Source organism: Rousettus aegyptiacus, unplaced genomic scaffold, assembly GCF_014176215.1.
Source record: "Rousettus aegyptiacus isolate mRouAeg1 unplaced genomic scaffold, mRouAeg1.p scaffold_m13_p_5, whole genome shotgun sequence".
In the NCBI taxonomy this organism is placed as follows: Eukaryota; Metazoa; Chordata; class Mammalia; order Chiroptera; family Pteropodidae; genus Rousettus; species Rousettus aegyptiacus.
Window position 1 is genome coordinate 34,827,006 of NW_023416308.1, and position 20,216 is coordinate 34,847,221.

At 47.1% G+C, this 20,216-nt stretch overlaps 4 protein-coding genes across 9 annotated transcripts; 2 read left to right on the plus strand and 2 right to left on the minus strand.

The window, feature by feature from the left end:
- Nucleotides 1-665: 665 nt before the first annotated feature.
- On the plus strand, nt 666-6,749 carry CENATAC (centrosomal AT-AC splicing factor). 4 transcript variants are annotated; one of them, XM_036220952.1, is made up of 11 exons: nt 666-833; nt 977-1,140; nt 1,546-1,644; nt 3,841-3,907; nt 3,984-4,046; nt 4,337-4,401; nt 4,550-4,655; nt 5,411-5,468; nt 6,185-6,271; nt 6,346-6,478; nt 6,563-6,749. In XM_036220952.1, the coding sequence occupies exons 1-11, from the start codon at nt 714-716 to the stop codon at nt 6,618-6,620; spliced, it is 1,020 nt and encodes a 339-aa protein (XP_036076845.1). In that variant the 5' UTR covers nt 666-713; the 3' UTR covers nt 6,621-6,749. The 4 variants fall into 4 exon arrangements, with proteins under 4 accessions (XP_036076845.1, XP_015994819.1, XP_036076844.1 ...); XM_016139333.2 differs by having other exon boundaries at nt 5,438-5,468; XM_036220951.1 differs by having other exon boundaries at nt 6,346-6,749.
- RPS25 (ribosomal protein S25) lies at nt 6,716-8,553 on the minus strand. The gene is made up of 5 exons (XM_016139337.2): nt 8,412-8,553; nt 8,085-8,180; nt 7,374-7,557; nt 6,843-6,944; nt 6,716-6,762 (listed from the first exon to the last, which is right to left on the minus strand). Exons 1-4 carry the CDS (start codon nt 8,412-8,414, stop codon nt 6,850-6,852), a joined length of 378 nt encoding a protein of 125 aa, XP_015994823.1. The 5' UTR covers nt 8,415-8,553; the 3' UTR covers nt 6,716-6,762; nt 6,843-6,849.
- Nucleotides 8,554-8,683: 130 nt separating this feature from the next.
- Nucleotides 8,684-12,066, plus strand: TRAPPC4 (trafficking protein particle complex 4). The gene is made up of 5 exons (XM_016139335.2): nt 8,684-9,065; nt 9,206-9,380; nt 10,498-10,601; nt 11,267-11,393; nt 11,706-12,066. The coding sequence occupies exons 1-5, from the start codon at nt 8,891-8,893 to the stop codon at nt 11,782-11,784; spliced, it is 660 nt and encodes a 219-aa protein (XP_015994821.1). The 5' UTR covers nt 8,684-8,890; the 3' UTR covers nt 11,785-12,066.
- Nucleotides 12,067-13,383: 1,317 nt separating this feature from the next.
- SLC37A4 (solute carrier family 37 member 4) lies at nt 13,384-20,012 on the minus strand. Of its 3 annotated transcripts, XM_036220950.1 has the most exons (10): nt 19,359-19,859; nt 18,379-18,720; nt 17,297-17,529; nt 16,505-16,748; nt 15,855-16,013; nt 15,526-15,611; nt 14,961-15,074; nt 14,695-14,760; nt 14,210-14,348; nt 13,384-14,100 (listed from the first exon to the last, which is right to left on the minus strand). In XM_036220950.1, exons 2-10 carry the CDS (start codon nt 18,524-18,526, stop codon nt 13,934-13,936), a joined length of 1,356 nt encoding a protein of 451 aa, XP_036076843.1. In that variant the 5' UTR covers nt 18,527-18,720; nt 19,359-19,859; the 3' UTR covers nt 13,384-13,933. The 3 variants fall into 3 exon arrangements, with proteins under 3 accessions (XP_036076843.1, XP_015994816.1, XP_015994817.1); XM_016139330.2 differs by lacking the exons at nt 14,695-14,760; nt 19,359-19,859 and adding an exon at nt 19,927-20,012; XM_016139331.2 differs by lacking the exons at nt 14,695-14,760; nt 19,359-19,859 and having other exon boundaries at nt 18,379-19,221.
- Between the last annotated feature and the right edge of the window lie 204 nt (nt 20,013-20,216).

The following is a 20,216-nucleotide window of genomic DNA, read 5'->3' on the forward strand; positions in this document are numbered from 1 at the left end:
ATTAAAAATGTCTGCTAACCCTCAGCAATGATTTAGTAGCTTTTATAGCTTTCCCTTTACAGCTTTACAGGAGCAATGCTCAGAACACCTCTGTGGGATATGACTGTGATTAGGTCTTAGATTACAGCCACCCACAGCATGTGTTTCTTATAGTCTGCTGGTACTGAAGAGCACTGGGCCCAAGATGCTGCCTCCGCTGGTTAATACCTGTGCAGCTTTCCACAAAGTTATTTCCTCCCCCATGCCTGTTTTCCCGCTTGTAAAATGCCGATAATAGTACACTACATAGCGTTATTGTGAGAATGAAGTGAGGTAGTATAAAGCTCTGGACACACAGTGAGCACCCTATAAATACTAGTTATGATTTGCTGCATTGTCCAATTCGGGTCCTTGTCAGTCCCCCGACGCGTGTTTGGCTTTGGTCCTTCGGTTTCACCGAACTGTTGCGTGAGCTCTTTCCTCCACATCTGCACAGCAGGCTGACTACTTTTTCTAGCTAGACAGCATTTGGGGATATTGATGACAAGATTTGTTTGCACATAGAGAGGGAGCCAGGGCAAAGATCCGCACAGCCGCAGAAGGGTTTGCAGTGGCGCCTGCCGGTCGCTGGGGGGGAGCGGGGGAGCCTCTGGGTTCGCCCCGCCCCCGAGGGGTCAGGAGTCACGGGAGAGCGTAGGAACCGCAGTACGTCGTGTTTACCTAGCCCTGTGCTGATGGCGCCCGCGCAGCGATGTTGTCTGTGTCGCCAGACCTTCTTCTGTGGCCGTGGTCACGTCTACAGTCGCAAGCACCAGCGGCACCTGAAGGTGGCTTTGGATCGGCTTCTGCCCCAGGTGCGGACTGGAGGTTGGAGGGGACCGTAGACGGCCTGGGAGCGGGGATGTGAGTGGTGCATGAGGGCCTGACGGGATGGCATTTGGGGGTCCGGCTCAAGTTTCTCCTTGGCTTCTCCCCTGTTGCACTCTCTTCTGCGCAGGTGGAGGCGGCCCGCAAGGCCATCCGCACAGCTCAGGTCGAGCGTTACGTGCCGGAGCATGAGCGGTGCTGTTGGTGCTTGTGCTGCAGCTGTGAGGTGCGGAAACACCTGAGCCACGGAAACCTGACTGTGCTGCACGGGGGGCTGCTGGAGCATCTGGCCAGGTGAAATAGGGGCTGGGAGCCTCATCTAGCGTTTGCATACGTTTGTGGGAGGGTGGATTTAGGGTGGGTTAGAGGAAGAACGCTTTTGTGACCTGAGCTGGGTGGATTGCGTACCTTTAGGGATAGAGGGCTTATGGTTGCCATGGTCCCCCATGGTGTTGGTGATCTAACTAGGAAAGCCAGCTGGACAGCTGATTCAAGGTTACCTCCCGTCACCTCTCAGATTCTCTTATTTATATTGGTAGAAGGAGACTGGAATTCTGGAAGAGGCTAATAACAGTATTTCTAAATCTTGCCCAGAAGCAGAAATCCAGATGTTAATTTATAGTTATTTATTTAGTGCCTCATTATTTGAGTAATATTTTATAATCTATCATTGAGATTCTTCATTCTCACCATTCTCAGCCCAGAGCACAAGAAAGCAACCAACAGATTTTGGTGGGAGAACAAGGCTGAAGTCCAGATGAAAGAGAAGTTTCTCATCTCCCCCCAAGATTATGCACGGTAAATCACTGCTTTTGAAAAATGAAGTAGCAGAGTATGAATTCTGGATCTGTGTCAAGTACAGGAGCTTCCTTTATTAGTTGGAAAGTTAATAAGGACTTCATAAGTATTGCCTTCATTGCACTCATTATTCTGGTAGGCATTATATGGGACACAAAAGAAGTATGAGTCTTTGAAAGGTTTATAATCTATTTGGGGGTGGGATTTACAATGCATTTAGCAAATAGAAAACTATATAGTAAAAATTGACTATAATCAACTACTTAAATGTGTGGCACAGAGAATACTAAGGTCCTTTAGGAACATAAGACTTGTTTATAATGTGCAAAAAACTAGTATTCACCCAGTACCCACTTTTAATAGTTTTAGATTCAATTTTAACTGGCCTCTGGAAGACCTTTAGAAACTGAAGTGCAGAAAGCTGGTCAGCATACATGTGAACCCAGACTACCTCAGGAAAAGGATACAGGTAGCCTCATGACACCACTTTTATCGGGACCATATTGATATTATAGGATGTGGAACTCAAGGGGATCCCAAAGCTAAAGTTACAGAGAAACTCATAGTATCTATTATCTCTTCTACTCAGTGTGGAGAATAATGAGGGAATGATAAGAAATGCCTAAATCCTACTACCTTTCCTTCAAACCTGTGGCTCAGTTTGAGAGGAGAGGGTAACCGAGGACAAAAAGTACTGACTCCTCACGTGACCCTGACCCAGCTAGGTATGGTTCTTGGTGGGTGAATAAAGATAGTTGTGCAGAAAAGAGATGCCAAATGTAAACTGTAGCTACGTGGTTTTGTAAAGTCTACAGCTCTACTCTGGGGCGGGGGGTGGCAGAAAGCCCCATACTTCATCAGAACCCAGGAATTGATGAGAAACTGTCTCATGACAGCCTCCTAGGGAGATAGGCAGGTGGGAGAGGCCTCATAGCAGCTCTTTTCAGGCCTCCCATCCTGTCGAGTTCTGGATCACAAACGTGTTCAGGCAAGACTGATAAGCTGCAATTCAAAGCTTTGCCTGTATAGATATGTGCAAAGCTGCCAGGGCACCGTGGTACAGCCATTTCCCTCCATAAATGTTTTACATATTAAAATTAGGTCAGAAAACATGCTAAAATTGATTGCAAAGATCAATTTTCTTAATTATCAAATTGATAGGAAACAAAAGAATAAGAATTCAAGTAACTTTTGAACAAAATTTACTTGATTACATCCTTAGGATATTTTTTAAGGACTAAAGAACTGCAAAGAAATCTTGAGCTTTGTTTAGTTTTATTGTTGATAGTGGTATTGCTATTGATACTTTTTTGTATGTATTGTAGGATAAAACTGTAAATACATTTGATCCTTGAACAATATGAGTTTGAAATGTCCTCTTACAGACTTTTTCCATTGACCTGCGCAGTTCAAACCCATGTTGTTCAAGGGTCAACTTCCATTTAGGAATCCACACGGGCCCATTATAGTTATACGTGGATAGGTCGCTACCCTTAACCCCCACATTGTACAGTGACTGTCTATTGACATTGTTAGGAACCAGGGTTTTCAGTGTGGCAGAAGGAAGATATCAGTAAGAAATGGAAGGAATTGATTGGGGAGGTATCAGTATAAATTTTTAAGAAAATCAAAGCTCTGTCCTCTGAAAGAGCTAGAAGCATGACACCTGTAGACCACCAATAAGAATTTAGTACTAATACTCAGATCTTTCCTTTAAATAGTTTCTACTAAAAGAAACCAGATCTCAGTGGAGAAATGGTTGATTTTAGGTTTGGAGCAGGGTAGATACATGGTGAGCCCGGAATATCTTGTGCTCATATTAATAGAGTGATCCAGAGGACCAAGGAACTAGTTCGAAGGGGTTCTCTCTAGCCACACACAGGATAATTTGGACATTAAGATGAATAATTGATTTTCTTAAATGTGATAATGGTTTCAGACTGTTCCTATTCTCAGGAGATGCATACTGAAATAATTAGTTAACTCTCATGATGTCTAAAACCCATTTTTATTTTGGCAAAAAGGAAATGTGTATAAAAGAAGGGAGCCAGGATGGCAAAATATTAAACAGTGAATCTGGATGAGAGGTACACAGGTATTCACTGTACTTTGTTTCTGGGAGTTTGAAAACGAAGTATATTTTCACAACTGGCAGGGCCTGGGGGTCTAGGCTGACTTGACTTTTTTTCTTTTTAGATTCAAGAAATCCATGGTGAAAGGTTTGGATTCCTATGAGGAAAAAGAGGATGAGGTGATCAAAGAGGTAAGTTAAAGGAAAGGCCTCTGAAGGACCAAACCCCCATGATCTTATACCTATCTAAGCAGCCTCTCTCCTACAGATGGCAGCTCAGATTCGTAAGGTGGAGCACAGCCGGCAGGAGGTGGTACAGTCTGTCTTAGAGGTTGGTTTCCCTCGAAGGAACCAGAACAGTATCCAAATCCACTTATCCCTAGTTCTCCCGGATCCAGCATTTCACCTCCCAGCTCTAAGAGAACTCAGGACTCCATGCTTCGTATACTCTGCTTGAATTCCCTTACCTGTCCACCAAGGGGCAGGCCTTGTCAGTGGAGGTGTGGGCAGGGCTGGGAGGGATGGGCAATACCCTCCTTATGCCTGTTTCTTTCTGGAGGGTGGGGCCTAGCCTAGGCAGTTAAGCATCTTAGACACTTATTTTTCCTGAATCAAACTCAGCTTCAGGCAGTGCCAGACCCAGAAGAGGGCTCTTCGGCACCTGGAAGCTGGAAAGGAACAAAGAGGTATGATTGTTGTGGAATCCCTTCTTGGAATTTGATTTTAGAGCATTCTGTAACTTTTTGTTTGGGAAATGGGAATAAATCTCATCTTTGCTGTCCTCATAGCTGAAAGACCTCATCTGCCAGCCTGGCTGCTCTTTGTCTTTTTCAGCCAAGTAGCCTCCACCTCACAGCAGCCCTCATACTTGGACCTGCCACCAGCCCCCGAGTTTGATTGGATGGAAACAGGACAGCCTCTGACATTCATTGGCCATCAGGTACAATGGATAAACTAGCCAGGAAAGAGCCAATTCCCCTTCAGTTCCCGGGACACCCATCTCCTCTCGTTTCTTTTTAACCTATTCTGACCATTCCTGTTGTCTCCGCAGGCTTTTCTCTTGCTACATTATTCTATAGTACTGTGTACCTGAAACTAACTCCCCCCATATTTCCAATAACTGTAGATGCAAATCTTCATCTCCTCTACCTCCCATATCTTATCAGGTCTATTTTACCTGAGTACAAGTTAGCCTCTGTTCCACCTTGGAATAGTTCCTACTGCCTCATGCAAATCCTGTCCCAAACAAAATTATTGCATCATTATCTGCTATCTTATTCTATACTCCAGCCATATTGTGCTTTTCCCTACTTTTGCACATGTAGTTGCATTTCCTTAAATGTTTACCTTCAGCCTTTAACTCAAATGTCATTTGCATGGAAGGCTTATCTGAGGTGGTCTGTTATAAATGGATGTAGTACCATATAAAAAGTTGTAGATGTAATCTGTACGTAATTCTGTTCCCCAACATTATGTATGCTGTGAGAAAAGGTTTTTACCAGGCATGTACTAGGCACATCTTCACTATTAAGACTGTGACTCTCTTGAGTATAGGACATTCAATGATTTACTATGCTCTTAAGATTTAACATCAGTGGGGTGCAGAATTAGCATTGTGGCACTAGTTCCATCCATCTCCTATTAAGTTTGCCTTTTCTAGCTATAAGTATCCCATCATCTGGCTTTCTTATCCAGGATTTTATTTTCCATTTCCAACTACAGGACACACCAGGAGTTGGTAACATCCACTCAGGTAAGGAAGGCCCAGGGCAGTATTTCTCAAACTGTGATTTATTTTTTAAAGTAGATTAAGTATTAACTGCAATCTAGATGTCTATCAACAAATGGATAAAGATGTGGATATTCAGCAGTAAAAAATGAAATCTTACCACCTGAGACATGGATATACCTAGAGGGTGTTATGCTAAGTGAAATAAGTCTGAGATAAGACAAATATGTCATCTCACTTATAAGTGGAACCTAAAACAAATGAACAGAAATAGACACAGTGATATAGAGAACAAGCTGATGGTTGCCAAAGGGTAGGAGGAGGATGGGGGGTGGGGATGGGGTGGGAAGCACTGCCTGATGAAGGACTTGTACCCTGAATGTATGAAGAGCTCTCAAATCTCAAAGGCATATAAAAAAGATGTTCGTGAGAATAGCTAATATTAAAGACTGATCATGTTCGTGGAGGTACACTCAGTGCTGAAAGCCAGAACAAAAAAAGTACACACTATATTCCATTTATGTCTCAATATATCTATTAAGTATCAGCATACCACATGTAAGGTATGTTGCTTTAAATTAGCCTAGGGCCCTCAACTTCCCATGGTCCATAATTCCTGGACTTTTAAACATTTCCAGTTCTCAGTTAACAGTTTAGAGTTAGGTCATATTTCACAGTAGCCTGAAAGTTAAAAAAAGTTTTTAAAGTGCCTTATTTTTTGTTTAATGGGTCTTTTCCAGGTGCCACACCTCCTTGGATGGTTCAAGATGAATATAGCTCTTGGAATCAACAAATAGGACCCTCCTATGAAGAATTTCTTAAAGAGAGTAAGCAAACTAAATCAGGAATGGCATTGGGTTCTTTAAATCTCCCTACTCATAAATCCATTTACTTATTATAGAGGAAAAACAAAAATTGAAGAAACTCCCCCCAGACAGAGTTGGAGCCAACTTTGATCACAACTCCAACACCAGTGCAGGCTGGCTGCCCTCTTTTGGCCGGGTCTGGAATAATGGACGCCGCTGGCAATCCAGGTATGGGTCCAAGACTCCAGCCCACCATTTCCCTCTTTGGAAATCTCACCCTGTCCTGTTAACTCTTTACTCACTTCATTTCAGGCATCAATTCAAAACTGAAGCTGCAGCAAGAAACAGTCACATCAAGAAAAAAACCTAATGGTTTCAAGATAACTTATCCAGCCAATTTAAGTCAAGAAACCCATACCCTATAATCCTTGTAAACTACCCTTAGAAAACAGACATACCCACTTATTTGATGTAATAAACTTTTATTTTTCAAAATGTACAGTTGGTGGAACCTGTAAAAAAATTTGAAAAAAAGAATCAGTATAGAGCTTTGTAAAAGGAAACATACACTTCCTACACCATGTTCTCTCACCTGTTTTTCATGCATCTTCACCAGCAGCTGGGGCATCTCCACCCTTGGTGTTTCTGGTGTAAATTACTTGAGCTCTGTGCTTTGAAACTAGTTTAATAAGCCCTAAGAAGAAAGGGTAAGGTTTTCATAGCAGTACTATGAGATACTTAACAGACACTAGAAAGTGAGTTTTATATCACTCCCAAAAACAGAAATGCTGAGTAACACAGACATGTCTACAGTTCTTGACGATAATCTAATTTTACTTATCCTTTCTAAATGAGGGGCCCATTATCTGCTCTTGGGATGTCCAGCCTCACACTTTAATATAAAAACCACTATATCCATATGAGGCACTACAGATAGCTTCAACAAACTGCCACAGAAAAAATGGCCACTTGAGAGTCTACCCTAGGGGTGACATGTTAGAATTATATTAACCACTGGTCAGCCTAAGCATTATTTTTAAAAATTCCAATAAAAACATTTAAGATGTCTAACATGACTAAGCCAATTTAATGTACAAACTATACCAGAATATACCTCTCTCACCTTTACTAAGGAGCTCTTGAAGGGCTGCCCTGGCCAAGGAGCCTCGGATCTTCAGTCTCTCAGAGACAACAGCTGGGGTTATAAGCTTATAGTTGGGAACTTCCTTACAGAGTTTGTCATACGTTGCTTTGTCAAACAAGACTAGGTTATTAAGCTTGTCCCGCACTTTGCCTTTGGACCACTTCTGCTCACAAAAAGGGAAAAAGAGTGAGTGCTCCTAGAAGAATCACTTTCCCTCCCAAACACTGTCAGAAAAAATCTCCCTTGTTAGTAGGGCAATACTGAAATGTTTTGAGTTTCCACTTCCTTGGCCTGTGGAAACTTATGAAACTAAAAATTAACATAAACTCTGCAAATTAAGCTTCAAATAATTAGAAAACCAAGATACAAAATAAGAGAGACCGTGGTTACCCTTAATGAGATCAGATAAATTAGGTAGAAAATAGTATCTTTGAGACTTTCCAATATGGATGGGCGCCACGGGACTATTCTATTATGCGCTAAGCACCAAAACAAATGCTTTATACACACTTGTTTAATTTCCAAATACTACGTATCACCCCATTGTCCAGAGGAGGAGGAAAAGTGAGAATGGTGTAAGAGCATAGCTTTGATCTGACATTAAAAGCTGTTTGTTATGCACATCACCTATTACTATAGGTGTATGGGACGGGTGCCCCCACTTTTCCTCACTCTTAGAGGGCCTCCTACCTTCTTTTTGGCCTTGCCCCCAGATTTGTTCACTGGGTCTTTGTCTTTCTTGGCCGACTTTCCGGCATCTTTCTTCTTCTTGTCGTCCTTGGGCGGCTGTTGAAGAAAAGCGAGAATGCAGCCAGCTCATAAAGCAGCCCCATGCTCTCCCACTACTGCACTCAACCCAGCCCAAACTCCACTAACAGAGCACATGGATGAAGCAATACCCCTCCAGCCCTGAGTTGTAGCACGGCAGATCTGGAAGCCCTCCCTCCGATGGAGCCTCATGCGCCCTAGCACCACCCGGCTCTCAGAACCGTGCCAGCTTCACACCGCTGAGCTCACCATAACGAAGTTCCAAAAGCAGTCGCTAGCACAGCAGCCTCACTAAGATGTCGGACAAAAAGGAAGCGTTGTTCGCGAACAGGCCCAGAAACCTCCACTCTCGGCGAGTGCTTCCGGGGCAAGGGGCGGAGCCACGCAAAGAACGCTCGAGGGCCCGCCCTCTGACTGAAGCTAACAGAAAGGTTCGCGTTCACTCTTTGCAGGCCGTTAACACAGTCCTCGCCTCCTGGGCTTTGTCGTTAGTTGTGAAGGAGTCACACACTGCATTAAGAACCTGGAAAGAGAAACGGAAAACAACCAACTAGTTTTCCAGCGTTACACCCAAACGTTGCGTCAAGTGCGCAAGCGCCGCTGCGACGGCGTGTCGGAGTTCCGAGTCTGAAGCGAGAGGTGGTGCAGGAGCCAGGGGAGGGTGGTTCCGTGATTGGTTCCGGGACAGGGCCCGGCCAACTTCCAGTGTCTGAGTCGCGGCAGCAGCCATGGCGATTTTCAGCGTATACGTGGTGAACAAAGCTGGCGGACTGATTTACCAATTGGACAGCTACGCGCCACGGGCCGAGGCTGAGAAAACTTTCAGTTACCCGCTTGATCTGCTCCTCAAGCTACATGATGAGCGTGTACTGGTTGCATTCGGCCAGCGCGACGGAATCCGGGGTGCGCTGGGCTCGGGGGCGGGTCCGGTACTGCGGAAGTAAGCTGGTGTCTCGTAGCGGAGGCCGAGGGGGTGGAACCGAGTCCTTTATTCTTGGAATCTAAGGGATGGGGCTTCCTTGACCCTTGCCTCACCTTTGCAGTGGGCCACGCAGTGCTCGCCATCAATGGCATGGACGTGAACGGCAAGTACACAGCTGATGGGAAAGAGGTGCTGGAGTACCTAAGCAACCCTACAAACTACCCGGTGTCTATTCGGTTCGGCCGGCCCCGTCTCACCTCCAATGAGAAACTCATGTTGGCCTCAATGTTCCACTCGTAAGTCCCCCCAACGCTGCCTAGTGCCTATTGGCCTGAATTCGGTTCTTAGGCCGGCCGGGTTAATGTGGTTCTATGAGCAGTCTCCTGAGTGATAGTGTGTGTTTTTCTCAGCCTTTTAAATCATCAGTTTTTGTATTATGAAAAAGAACTTCATTATGTTTAGGTTTTAGGTGATACTGGCAGTGGTGTGATCTTGCTTAAGTCAGCTCTTCTCCGAGCCTTACTGTCTTCATCTTCATAGTAAGGCATTTAAACTAAATGATCTTTAAGATCTTTTCCTGCTTTCCACTACGGAGTGAGATGGGTATGCATAGCCGTGGGGTAAGTAACCGTGGCACATTCCCAGTGTTAATTTTACCCAAAGTTTTCTATGTAATATGTTTTATAGCAAAGTATAGATGTGCACCAAGCTTTCACTTAACCTCTTGGATAGGTTATACAACTTTAAGCAAAAGAAACACAGTTGTCACTTGAACAAGGAGGGGGTTAGGGGCATGACTCACACATAACTTTTGACTCTCTGAAAATAACTAGTCACCCCTTGGTATCTGCCAGGGATTGGTTCCAGGACTCCTGCAAATACCAAAATCTGTGGATGCTCTAGTTCCTTATATAAAGTGGTGTAGCACAATCTGCCCTCTGCATCCAATTCCCAATCATAGGTCAAAAATAGTGTTTCGATCCAGGGTTGGTTGAATCTTTGGATGCAAAACCCGGGGATATTGAAGGCTGACTATATTTATGGAGGGCCGGGGGCGGGGGGTTGTCGTTTAAGTGGACCTGCGCAATTCAAACCAATGTTCAAATGTCAACTCTATCAGGAAACCAATTTTACTGTAGGCTAATTGATATGAACAAGACTTAAGTTCCTACAGTACCTCATCAATGTTTTAATAAAATGATGTTATTCAAAGACCTGCTGTAAAATCTATGCAGAATTCAAGTGAATTTGAAAGAACTTTTGATACTGCTGCTAGGTAGTTCATACTGCCTCTCTGACTGACTTACGCTGTAATGTGAACTCAACAGATAGCATTACTTCAGTGGAAGTTAGGAGGTACTCCTCCGTTAGGACAGTGGGATGCATTCCCAGCTTTGCCCCCTTTGCAAATAGGTTATTCGCAATCGGCTCCCAGCTGTCTCCTGAACAGGGCAGCTCAGGCATCGAGATATTGGAGACAGACACATTCAAACTACACTGCTTCCAGACACTAACAGGTTTGTATTTCCAGATAGGCCAAAGGGATGCATTGGGGCAGGTTGGGGGAAGGGATTGGCCAAAGACAGCTTTGGTAAGCATTGGTGGGGAGAGGTAGCTTTTTCTGGGACAGTTACACAGACACATCTATTTATTTGTTTTGTGAATCCAAAGCCAATATTTAATCTGACGCTGACTTTTTTCCACACCACCCAGCATGCTCAGCCTTGGTTATCCAGTGCTCAAGTAAAACTTGCCTTCATGTTATCTCATGTTGCCTACATTTTGGAAGTTGTGTTGTTCCAAAATGAAGTTTGAATGCCAAATAGAAATTACCTTTGGATCATGAGTGTCATTGCTTCACTCCTTTAATGCAGATAATTTAAAATTGCCTGAGTTTGTCCCCTGCTTGGCACTTTCTGCTGAGGGACCCTAAGACTAGAAGTCAGTGACAGAGCTAGAACTCAAAGCCTGACCTCAGTCAGCTGGGTGACGTGATAAAGTCACTTCAATTCTCTGGTCTCACCCATAGATTTAAAATCTTGCCTTTCCTGCTTTGTGGGGCAGTAAGGATATAATAATGGGCTTATGAAAGTGCTTTGCAAAATCGAGAGTGCTGGACAAACACAGGATGACATTTGCTGTATATGCTACCCTTTGATAACCATTACTGGCCCCTCTCCAGGGATCAAGTTTGTGGTGCTGGCAGACCCTAGGCAAGCTGGAATAGATTCTCTTCTCCGGAAGATTTATGAGATTTATTCAGACTTTGCCCTCAAGAATCCATTCTACTCCCTGGAAATGCCTATCAGGTAGGTTGTCCCACTCCCCATATCAAAGCCTCTGTGCCCTTCTCTGTGTGTTCTTCCCTAAAGTCATTTTGAAGTGTAATAGGGTCATTTTTAAATAAAAACAAAAGTGAGTATTCTTTTACTTTTTTAAAATTACAGTAGGCATACAGTGTTTAGCCTATTACTTTAAGAAACCAAAGACTTTACTTGGGGTTTATGTTCTTCAAGCAGGCTCCGCACTGGCTCTGTCTCTGTACTCAAAGTGGGGACAGGGCATTTAAATTCTTAGGCCTCATACTTTGTCCTTATTTGTGCCCCTTGGACCTGGTGTAGGTGTGAGCTGTTTGACCAGAACTTGAAGTTAGCCCTGGAGGTGGCAGAGAAAGCTGGAACTTTTGGACCTGGGTCATAGGCTGAACCTGCAGAGGACCCCACCACCACCACCACCATCAGATTCTGAGAGATTCTGCTGCAGAGGTTCTGCTCTTTCCACTCCAGTGGAGAGCCCAGCAGCCTTTTTGGCGCCCTTAAAAATGGGAGGGTGCTGAGCCTGATGACATACTGATCCCCGAGCCTTAATACCATGCTGTTTTCCCTACTGTATCTATCGTGATCCTACTTCCCAACTCTGTACAGATTTATTTATGGAGGAGGTAGGCCCATAAATGTTGTAATAAACATTCCTTTGATCTCAGTGTTTGCTGTCCTAATTGGTGATTTTGGAGAAAAGGCCCAGGAGGGGAGATAGGAATGAAAAGGGAATATTAGGAAGATGAGATACTCTAGTAGAAAACAAAATGAATATGTTCATTAAATGAATAAACATGGGACTTTGAACCAGGAGCCTTAGGTCTGATTTCAGAATTGCTACCGACTTCCCAGTGATGCAGGACAGTAAATTCCCCCAAGTTGGCGAGTTGGGGTGGGGTGGGGGGCTGAGCTCAGGCCCTGCAAGGAGAGAGAAAAGGGTTCTTGAGAAAGAATTTAAATGCCTACCAAATCAGTCAAAAGGAAATTTTATTAGAGAAGGGGTAATGCTCCATAGGCAGAGTGTGGTCATCTCTCAGAAGCAGAGAGTGAGAGCCTAAGAGAAACAGGAACAGACAGAGTTGGGGACAGTGAGACATTAAAGACACTGAGAGGGACCCTGAGTGTTAGGAGAATTCAGTTTATGTATCATTCTTTAGTTTCTGCGAATTATTAAGACTTGGTTTTTCTCTGATATGGGCAAAGAGTGAGAAAGGATAAGAGTATATAGTGGGAAAGGCCTGCTGGCAGTTCCCAGCCTTTGATCAGTAGGTTCTCCATGTTTTAGCCATAGGGAATGAATGTGATTTTATTTTGTGTAGGCGCCACTAGAAGACATTTTTCTTCCTGGTGTGGGGAAAGGGTTGTTAGCAATCCCGGCAGAAATCTTCCTTTGTTCTGCAAATTTTCTGGTGGTCTGGCTCTAGGGTTGATCATCATATTGCAGTCTTAATATAGCTTGATTTAATGTTCTCTTGCCTCCTCCCTACATTACTAGGGTGGTGGTGGTGGTGGTGGTGGTGGTGGTAATGATGATGGAACATTTATCAAGTGTTTATAGCCATGCTTTACTGCTTTATTGTATTTAATCCTCACCCCAAACCTTAGGGTGCACATTCTGTTATAGGTAAGAGATTTAGCAAGGTAATTCTGTGCCCCAAGAGTCAAAGCTAGTTACAGCCTGAGTTTGAACCTAGGCGTTCCAACTACACTCAGCCAAGATTATACTGCTTCCCTCCATAAAGTTATTTAATCTTCCTGACACCCAAAAACTTGATCTCTGAAATGATCATTGAATTATACAGTGTTAAGTTGAAGGCAGAAGAGATGTGAACTTAAATTAGTCCATGTCAGCTTTCTCATTCCAGGGAAATGGAAGTCCCTCATTTTTGGGGTGGAAAGAACAGGCACTAAAAAAGTATTTTCCAAAGAAAGTTATCTCTGCCTCATATTATCTCTTGAAAAAAATAATTCACTGACAGCATTGAGTATCAAATCTAGTTTTAATCTTTTATAACAAGTCTTACTACACTCCCACCCATACCCTGCTATTGTACCCTGGGTAATGGTGAGAGTGATGGCCTCATCCCTTCCCCTGGAGCCTGAGATATTGGCAGTAGCAGTTGCCCCCTGCTAAGAAGCCCTAGGACAGAAGGCAGTGGCCTTTGGTGCCCTGTAGCTGTAGGAGGAGCCTCACTTCAGGTGAGGATGAGGTGGGATTGGGGAGGGGCAGGGCCCTGGAATTCAGAAAGGTATAGGAGATTCCCCGACTGCTGGGGTGTCCTGTTTAAAGGCAGGAAATAGGAGCTAATGGAGTCTTAAAAACAAAGGTTGTCTTTTAAATATGAGCATAGGATGGAGAGCTGGGACCTCATTAGCACTGATAACTTCCGGTGCCACCTAGGCTAGAGAAAAGGTGCAGAAAAGGGAAGTCAGAGGTTCAGCGCTAACCAAAGCAGCCCCCTCCCTCTTCTCTCCACCCTGTGCAGGCAAAAGGCCACAGGTAAAAGGATGCTCTGGAGCCTGCACTGTCTTCACTCAGCCTTCTTGGGCACTCGGCCCATCTTGGTGCGGATGTTTCGTAGGAGGAAGAAGGCAGCTGTACTGGCTGCGCAGATCACTTCAGCCACCCAGAAAGCTGTGTTCCAGTTGTAGTGCTTGGCAATGGTGCTGAAGGGCAACCCAGCCAGAAAGCCGCCCACTGCCGCAGAGGAGGGGGAAGCCCAAGTCATTTGTGAGGTTAGAGCCTGCCCCAGCCTCTAACTCTCTTATGTGGGGATGAGGTACAGACTCTAGAGGATACCACTTACCATTGGCCATGAGTCCAACAATGGCATGGGAGGTGCCACACAAGTTGGGAGGGGCACTCTCATTGGCTATAACTCCGAACAAGGCAATGGGACCATAAGAGGAGAAACCAAACACAGCTCCCAACACCAGGATCCAGAGCTGCAATGGCAGTGTAGGGTAGCATTTAGAGTGAGGAAGCCCACCTACTTACACCTGTCAGAGAAGAGAGGAATGTTTGGCCCCCAGGAACAAATAGTTGTAGTAAGGATATAATGACCTCCCTCATCATACTTCCCAATACAATTGACAGTGCAGAGCTGGAGGAATGCCAAACTGAGGCAACCCAGGGGCCTGTTGTGGGTAAGTAAAGGAGATACAGAAGCCATCCCTCCAAGTTAGTTAGATGCTATCTCAATGTATGCAAGCTGAACTGGCAAAGGCCAAGGCAAAATGGGTAGGACAAAGGTAAGAGAAACCAAGAGAGAAAGAGATAAAGATAAGGCACCTCATGTTCCTTAAAGCCTGTGAGCTCAGCAAGAGGGTGAAGAGCTGGAGTCCAGAAAGCAGGATCCTAGAGGAGCATAGGGAAGAGAAGAAAACCAGGCCCAGAGTCAAGAGGCACCAAAGTACAAAGGAGAGGAACTGAGGTACAAACAATTGAAAAGGGAAATCTGAGAAGCAGAGAAAGTCCTGGGCCAGGGAGGAGATTGAGTCAGTGGTCCTTGCTTTCTGATCCTTGTGCCTGTCCTGGGCCAGGCCCTCCATATTTACCTTGTGGGAGTCATTGGTCACGGTTACCCGTAAGAGATACATGGACACTGTCATGCCAGCCATCATGAACAGCAACAGGCCATGGCGAGGGTTCCCGTGGATGGAGAGCCCTGCCTGTGGAGATAGTTCAGCAATGTCAAGCCCTAAGAGCAGCAGAGAACCCCCAAACCTGGACTCTGACACAGCAGGTATCTGCTGACAGGTCTTTGGCAATCCCACCACAGTTCTTGGCCCAGGTAGCTCTGGGAGGCCCTGGGACCTGCTCATTATGTTCTGAGGCCAAACTCCACCGTATCCCTTCCTCCACTTGAGGCAGGCTCAGGACATGTGCTGGCAAGCTGTACCCTGTCCCTTCCCAACCTGTTCAGTTAAAACCCTTTCCCCAAAAGCTTTGTCTCCACATCCCTAGCAGAGTAGCCTGGACTCGTTCCCGCTTCACCCAGCTTAAACCAGCATATGTCAACCTCCCTGTGCCCCAGGGCTCCCACCTCTCTGGTGCCTGTCCCAGTTGTGGTGGGAGGATTTAAAGAGATCTTCCTCCTTCCTGTTCCTTCTGCCCACTCACCTTTGCCATGGCCCGGTCTGACAGGTAACCAGCTGCAATGCTGCCTACAAGGCCCCCAACCTCCAGGGCACTCATGTAGGAGCTACCTGAAGTGAGAGTTGTGGTAGGAAGAGGGAAAGAAAAGGTGGGTGTTACACATTGGGGTTGTCCCAGATTGGCTTAAACCCAGAGAGGTACAGAGTCCCCAAGGGTGACTGGTCGCAGCTGCCTGAGTAGTACCCACCCTTAGGGAAAGAAGAAAGAGGATAAAAGGAAATGGGCCTGAATGTCCCATCCCCTACATTGATTCCTGCTCCCTATGCCCACCCCTGTCCCAGCACTCCTCTTACCCACGAGGGCTGACTGTCCTTTCTCCTGGATAAGGAAGAACTGGCCCCAGTCAGTACAGCAGGTCTTTACTCCAAACACCACAAGGTAGCCAGTGGAGAGTATCCACAGGTAGGGAGACAGAAGCAGCTCCTGTAAGGTACTCTCCTCCTTCAAGGAGCCTGGGGTGGGAAGAGGCCAGGCCTCAGGTTCTGCTTCTGCTGCCCTACCCCCACTGAGCCCCCACCACTCATTAACCAGCCCCAGGAGCAGAGTCCACCTACACAGTCAGAGATCAGCAGGAAAGTAGTCCCTCAGCCACTGCTCTGCCCTTTCCCCTCCATTGTAAGCCTCAACAAATGAAAAAGATACTGAGGACCAGAGTGGATGGAGGAAGGCACACAAGCCACTTAGGCATAGGATGCTGAGGATAGGGAAGTCTGGCTCTGTTGTAAGGAAGGCCCAGAATATAATATGACTCACAGAATTTGTTGGCTCTGCCACTTGTCTGGTACTGTCTCTTGGGATTGAGTTTTATCTACTCCCAACCCACTTTCCATCACCACCTACATCCATTGGCTAGGACAGGGCCAGGCATACAGCCAGTCCTCAATGAAAATCTGCCAGATGAATGATGAAAGCTGCCAAGTGGTCAGCTTGTGTGAGTGCTTACCCTTCTTGCCATTGGAGGGGGTAGAGTCCAGGTTTCGGAGTCCGACGTCAGCAGGTTCATTGTAGATGAACAGGAGACAGAGGAAGGAAACAACCACACACAGTGCCCCAGATAGGGCCAGCGTGCTGCGCCAGCTATAGCTCTGGGCCAGGATGGTTGCCAGAATAGGGCCCAGCCCTCCAGCCAGGTTCATGCTAGTTGACAGGATGGCCCACCAAGTGCCAAACTGAGATGGCTCAAACCACTGTGGGGGAGAGGGAGACAGAGTAGGTGCCCAGCCTATGGTTCATGTTGAAGGAGGAGATCAAGTGGGGGCAGACCCAGAATCTCACATTACAAGGATGAAGGAGAGGGCACTTCTTGGCAAGGCCATTTCCCTCATTTGCCACCTGATCCCACTGTGTTCAGGCTCCTAAAATATCTTGACAAGCAATAGGAGATGGACTGGGACTCCTGAGGAACCTGCTCTGGGTTGGGAGTGGAGATGCCAGTGGTTTCACATGCTCTTCAGGTATCCTCTAGGCAAGGGGTCCCCAACCCCCAGGCCACAGATAGGTACTGGTCCATGGCCTGTTAGGATACAGGCCACACAGCAGGAGGTGAGTGGTAGGTGACCCAGCGAAGCTTCATCTTTATTTGCAGTCGCTCCCCAGTACTAGCATCCCCGCCTCAGCTCCACCTCAGATCATCAGGCATTAGATTCTCATAGGAGCACCAGTCCCTGGTGCCAAAAAGGTTGGGGACTGCTGGTCTAGGCCACTCTAAAAAGGCTTCTTGGGAGCAGACACTCACCTTCCGCAGGACCTTCCCACAAGGAGGCCAGCCCAGTCCCTGTGCCAGGCCATTGAGGAACCAGAGAGCAGCGAAGACAGGCACTGTGGAGCTCCAGGAAAATACTACATTGACCAGGCCAACCAGGAGCAGCCCAGAAGAGAAGAGCCAGCGAGCACTCATCTGGTCAGAAAGTACTCCGCTCACAAACTTGCTGATGGCATAGGCTGCAGACTGGCTGCTAGTGATGAGCCCTGCAGGGGAGAGGAGCAAAGAACAGGACACCTGTTAGGGGCCAGGGGGGATGGGGTTAGGGGCCAGGGTAAAACCACAGAAGGGGTGAAGGAAGCTGAGGTCAGATAGGTAGAGGTGCCCAGCAGGGTGAGACAGCTTTTCATGAAGAATAGGAGGAGACTGTACTGGAATCCAAAGATACTCATTCATGGAGCCCTACTACTCCTCCTGCCTCACCATCAGCATTAGCCCCAGGTTGACCCATGACTTTTTAGCCTCTTGGAGAGTTCCAGCCACAGCTGTCAGGGGGCAAGAAGGAGGCAGGGATTTACATATGCCTGATTTCCCCCTCACGCTGGATGCCAACCCCGAGCCTCTGGCAGTTCTGTTGCCCCACCTTTGAACATGGGACAAAGGGCTTAGATTTGGAGTCAGGGATCTTATTCCTCCTGCTAGGCCATATGAAGTCATTGTGCCAACTCCCCAGTCCCCAGCACTCGCAATGTCAGGGGCCAGCATGCACCCTGAGATCTTAGCATGTACCCACATAGATGTGGAAACCACTCAGAATACACTCAGCATAAACAGTGCCTCTGGGGTTACATGTGTGTCACAGGCACACACACACACATCGGATTAGCAACCCTCCTCAGATATACATGGATCATACTCCAGAATCCTTCACCCACAACCATGTACATGGATCACAGAGACTCTTCATCTGGCACATGGAGACTGTACCCTAGCCTCTGCTGTGCAGACACTCCACACACATGACATGCCTGTACACACCACACTGCCACAAAAACCCATCTTATCCTGCTGGTCCTATGCCCCTGGGCCCACCACCCTGCTCTTCCACAGCTTACCCAAGTCATCCTTGTCCAGGGGGATCTCCTCCACCAAAGACGGCATGACAAAGGAGAAGGTCTTGCGGTTGAAGTAATACAAGCTGTAGCCTCCGAACATGGCCGAGAAGATCACAATACGATAATAGCCATAGCCTCGGGCCGCCATGGTGGAAGCCAGCAGGCCCTACTGGCCAGGACACGGAGCCTCTGACCACAGCTCCTGCTTGTGGCTCTCTCAGTGCCTAGATCTGCTGAGTTAGGCTTTTTCTGCTCCCTCCTCCACCAGCCTCTCAGGCTCCCTTTATAGCCACCTTCTGGACAATCATTAAGCCTGGGGCAGCTCCTAGGGAACCCAGTGTCCTGAGGGCGACAAGAAAACAGATTATTGATGGCAGAGCTGTGGGGGCTGGAGAGGGTCCCAGAGGGAGGCAGTGTCTGTGAGCCAGGCCAACATCTTGTGTCCCAGGATTTCTGCCTTTCCTTATTCTTCCTTGCCTGCCTGTGAAATCAGCTGTGATTAAAGGCTAAACCTAATTCCTTTGGCTGCAGGAGCCCAGGGTAGGCAAGGGTGGGATGAATAGAGCTGCCTCTCTAGCCCTGCTCTCTCAGTCACTACCTTCTAATTCATTCAGGGAAGGTTTATTGAGGGTTTACTGGTTGCCAGGCACTGCACTAGTGCTGGGTTAGTTTCTGCACATATCCTCAAAAACCCCACTTCCAAGTCTTGTAAAGCTGACCTCAAGCCCTGTAACTCTCAATGCTTTGTACCCACTGGGGTGTACATTTTTACTGATAGTTCCAAAATTGTAAGAAAGGGGGAACTTCCCAGTTTAGGACCCATAGTGTCACACCAAAAGCCCCACTAAGGGCAGGGTTGTGCTAGGGTCACTCAGTTGCCTTCGGTTCCTTTTACCCTGTGACATCAGTGCGGGCTTCCATCTGGCTGGCTGCGGGCTGCAGGGTGGGTGACTGCACTACCTGTGAGCGGGAAGACATACCCACATACTTCAGGGGTCAGTGCCGAACTGCCCTGCTTCTCAGTGCCCGGGCAACATGTTACTCGGCTTTTCCGCTCGGCTAGGAAAACAAATGGAGCAGAAGGCCTAGGCAAGCCAAGCAGAAGACCACACGTAGTCTCCTGGAGGCCCCGCTTCCGGCGCCGAGTGGCTCAGCCAGACTTCGTGGGGCCCGGCGGCGAGAAGGGAGAGGAGGGAGAGAGGCTGCGGGTTCTCGGAATCTGCCCAACTCCGTGTCCTCAAGCTACCCAGAACACCAGCTTCGGGCTTGGAACGGATCGGAGCCCGAGCGCAGGCGCTTGATTGGTGCGAAGACATAGGACTGAAAAGTGACAGAAACGAGCAGGCATGGGCTGGTCACGGGCAGCGCCTTGGTCCCCAGACTCAAGAACTGCCCCTCACTCCGGAAGGAGCAGCTGCAGGAACAGCTTCGGGTTGTATCAGAAATGAGCGCAACCTTTGTTGAGGTTCCACCAAAGACCCAGAACCTGAGACTTCCCCTCCAGACCCGCCCTCAGGAGAAGCCCCTCCCCAACACACCTTCCCCTACCTGAACCGAAGCTGACGCAGCCATAAGATGGGGCGGTGCCAGCGGACTTTGCGCAGGCGCCTTAGGGGGGGGGGGCGGTGTCTCTCTGTCTGCGCCTCCGCGTCGCGGAGAGGCAAATCTATCTCCAAGCATCGCGTTGGCGCTTGAGCGAGAGAGCGCCCTTCAGTGGCTTGTTTTGTGTGTTCCTTTCTTAACTGACGCCCTTCAACAAACCATTTTTTAGTGAGTGCCTCCTGGTACCAATCATTGTTCCCGAGTTGTTCACAGTCTAGGAAAGGTCTAGTAGGAGA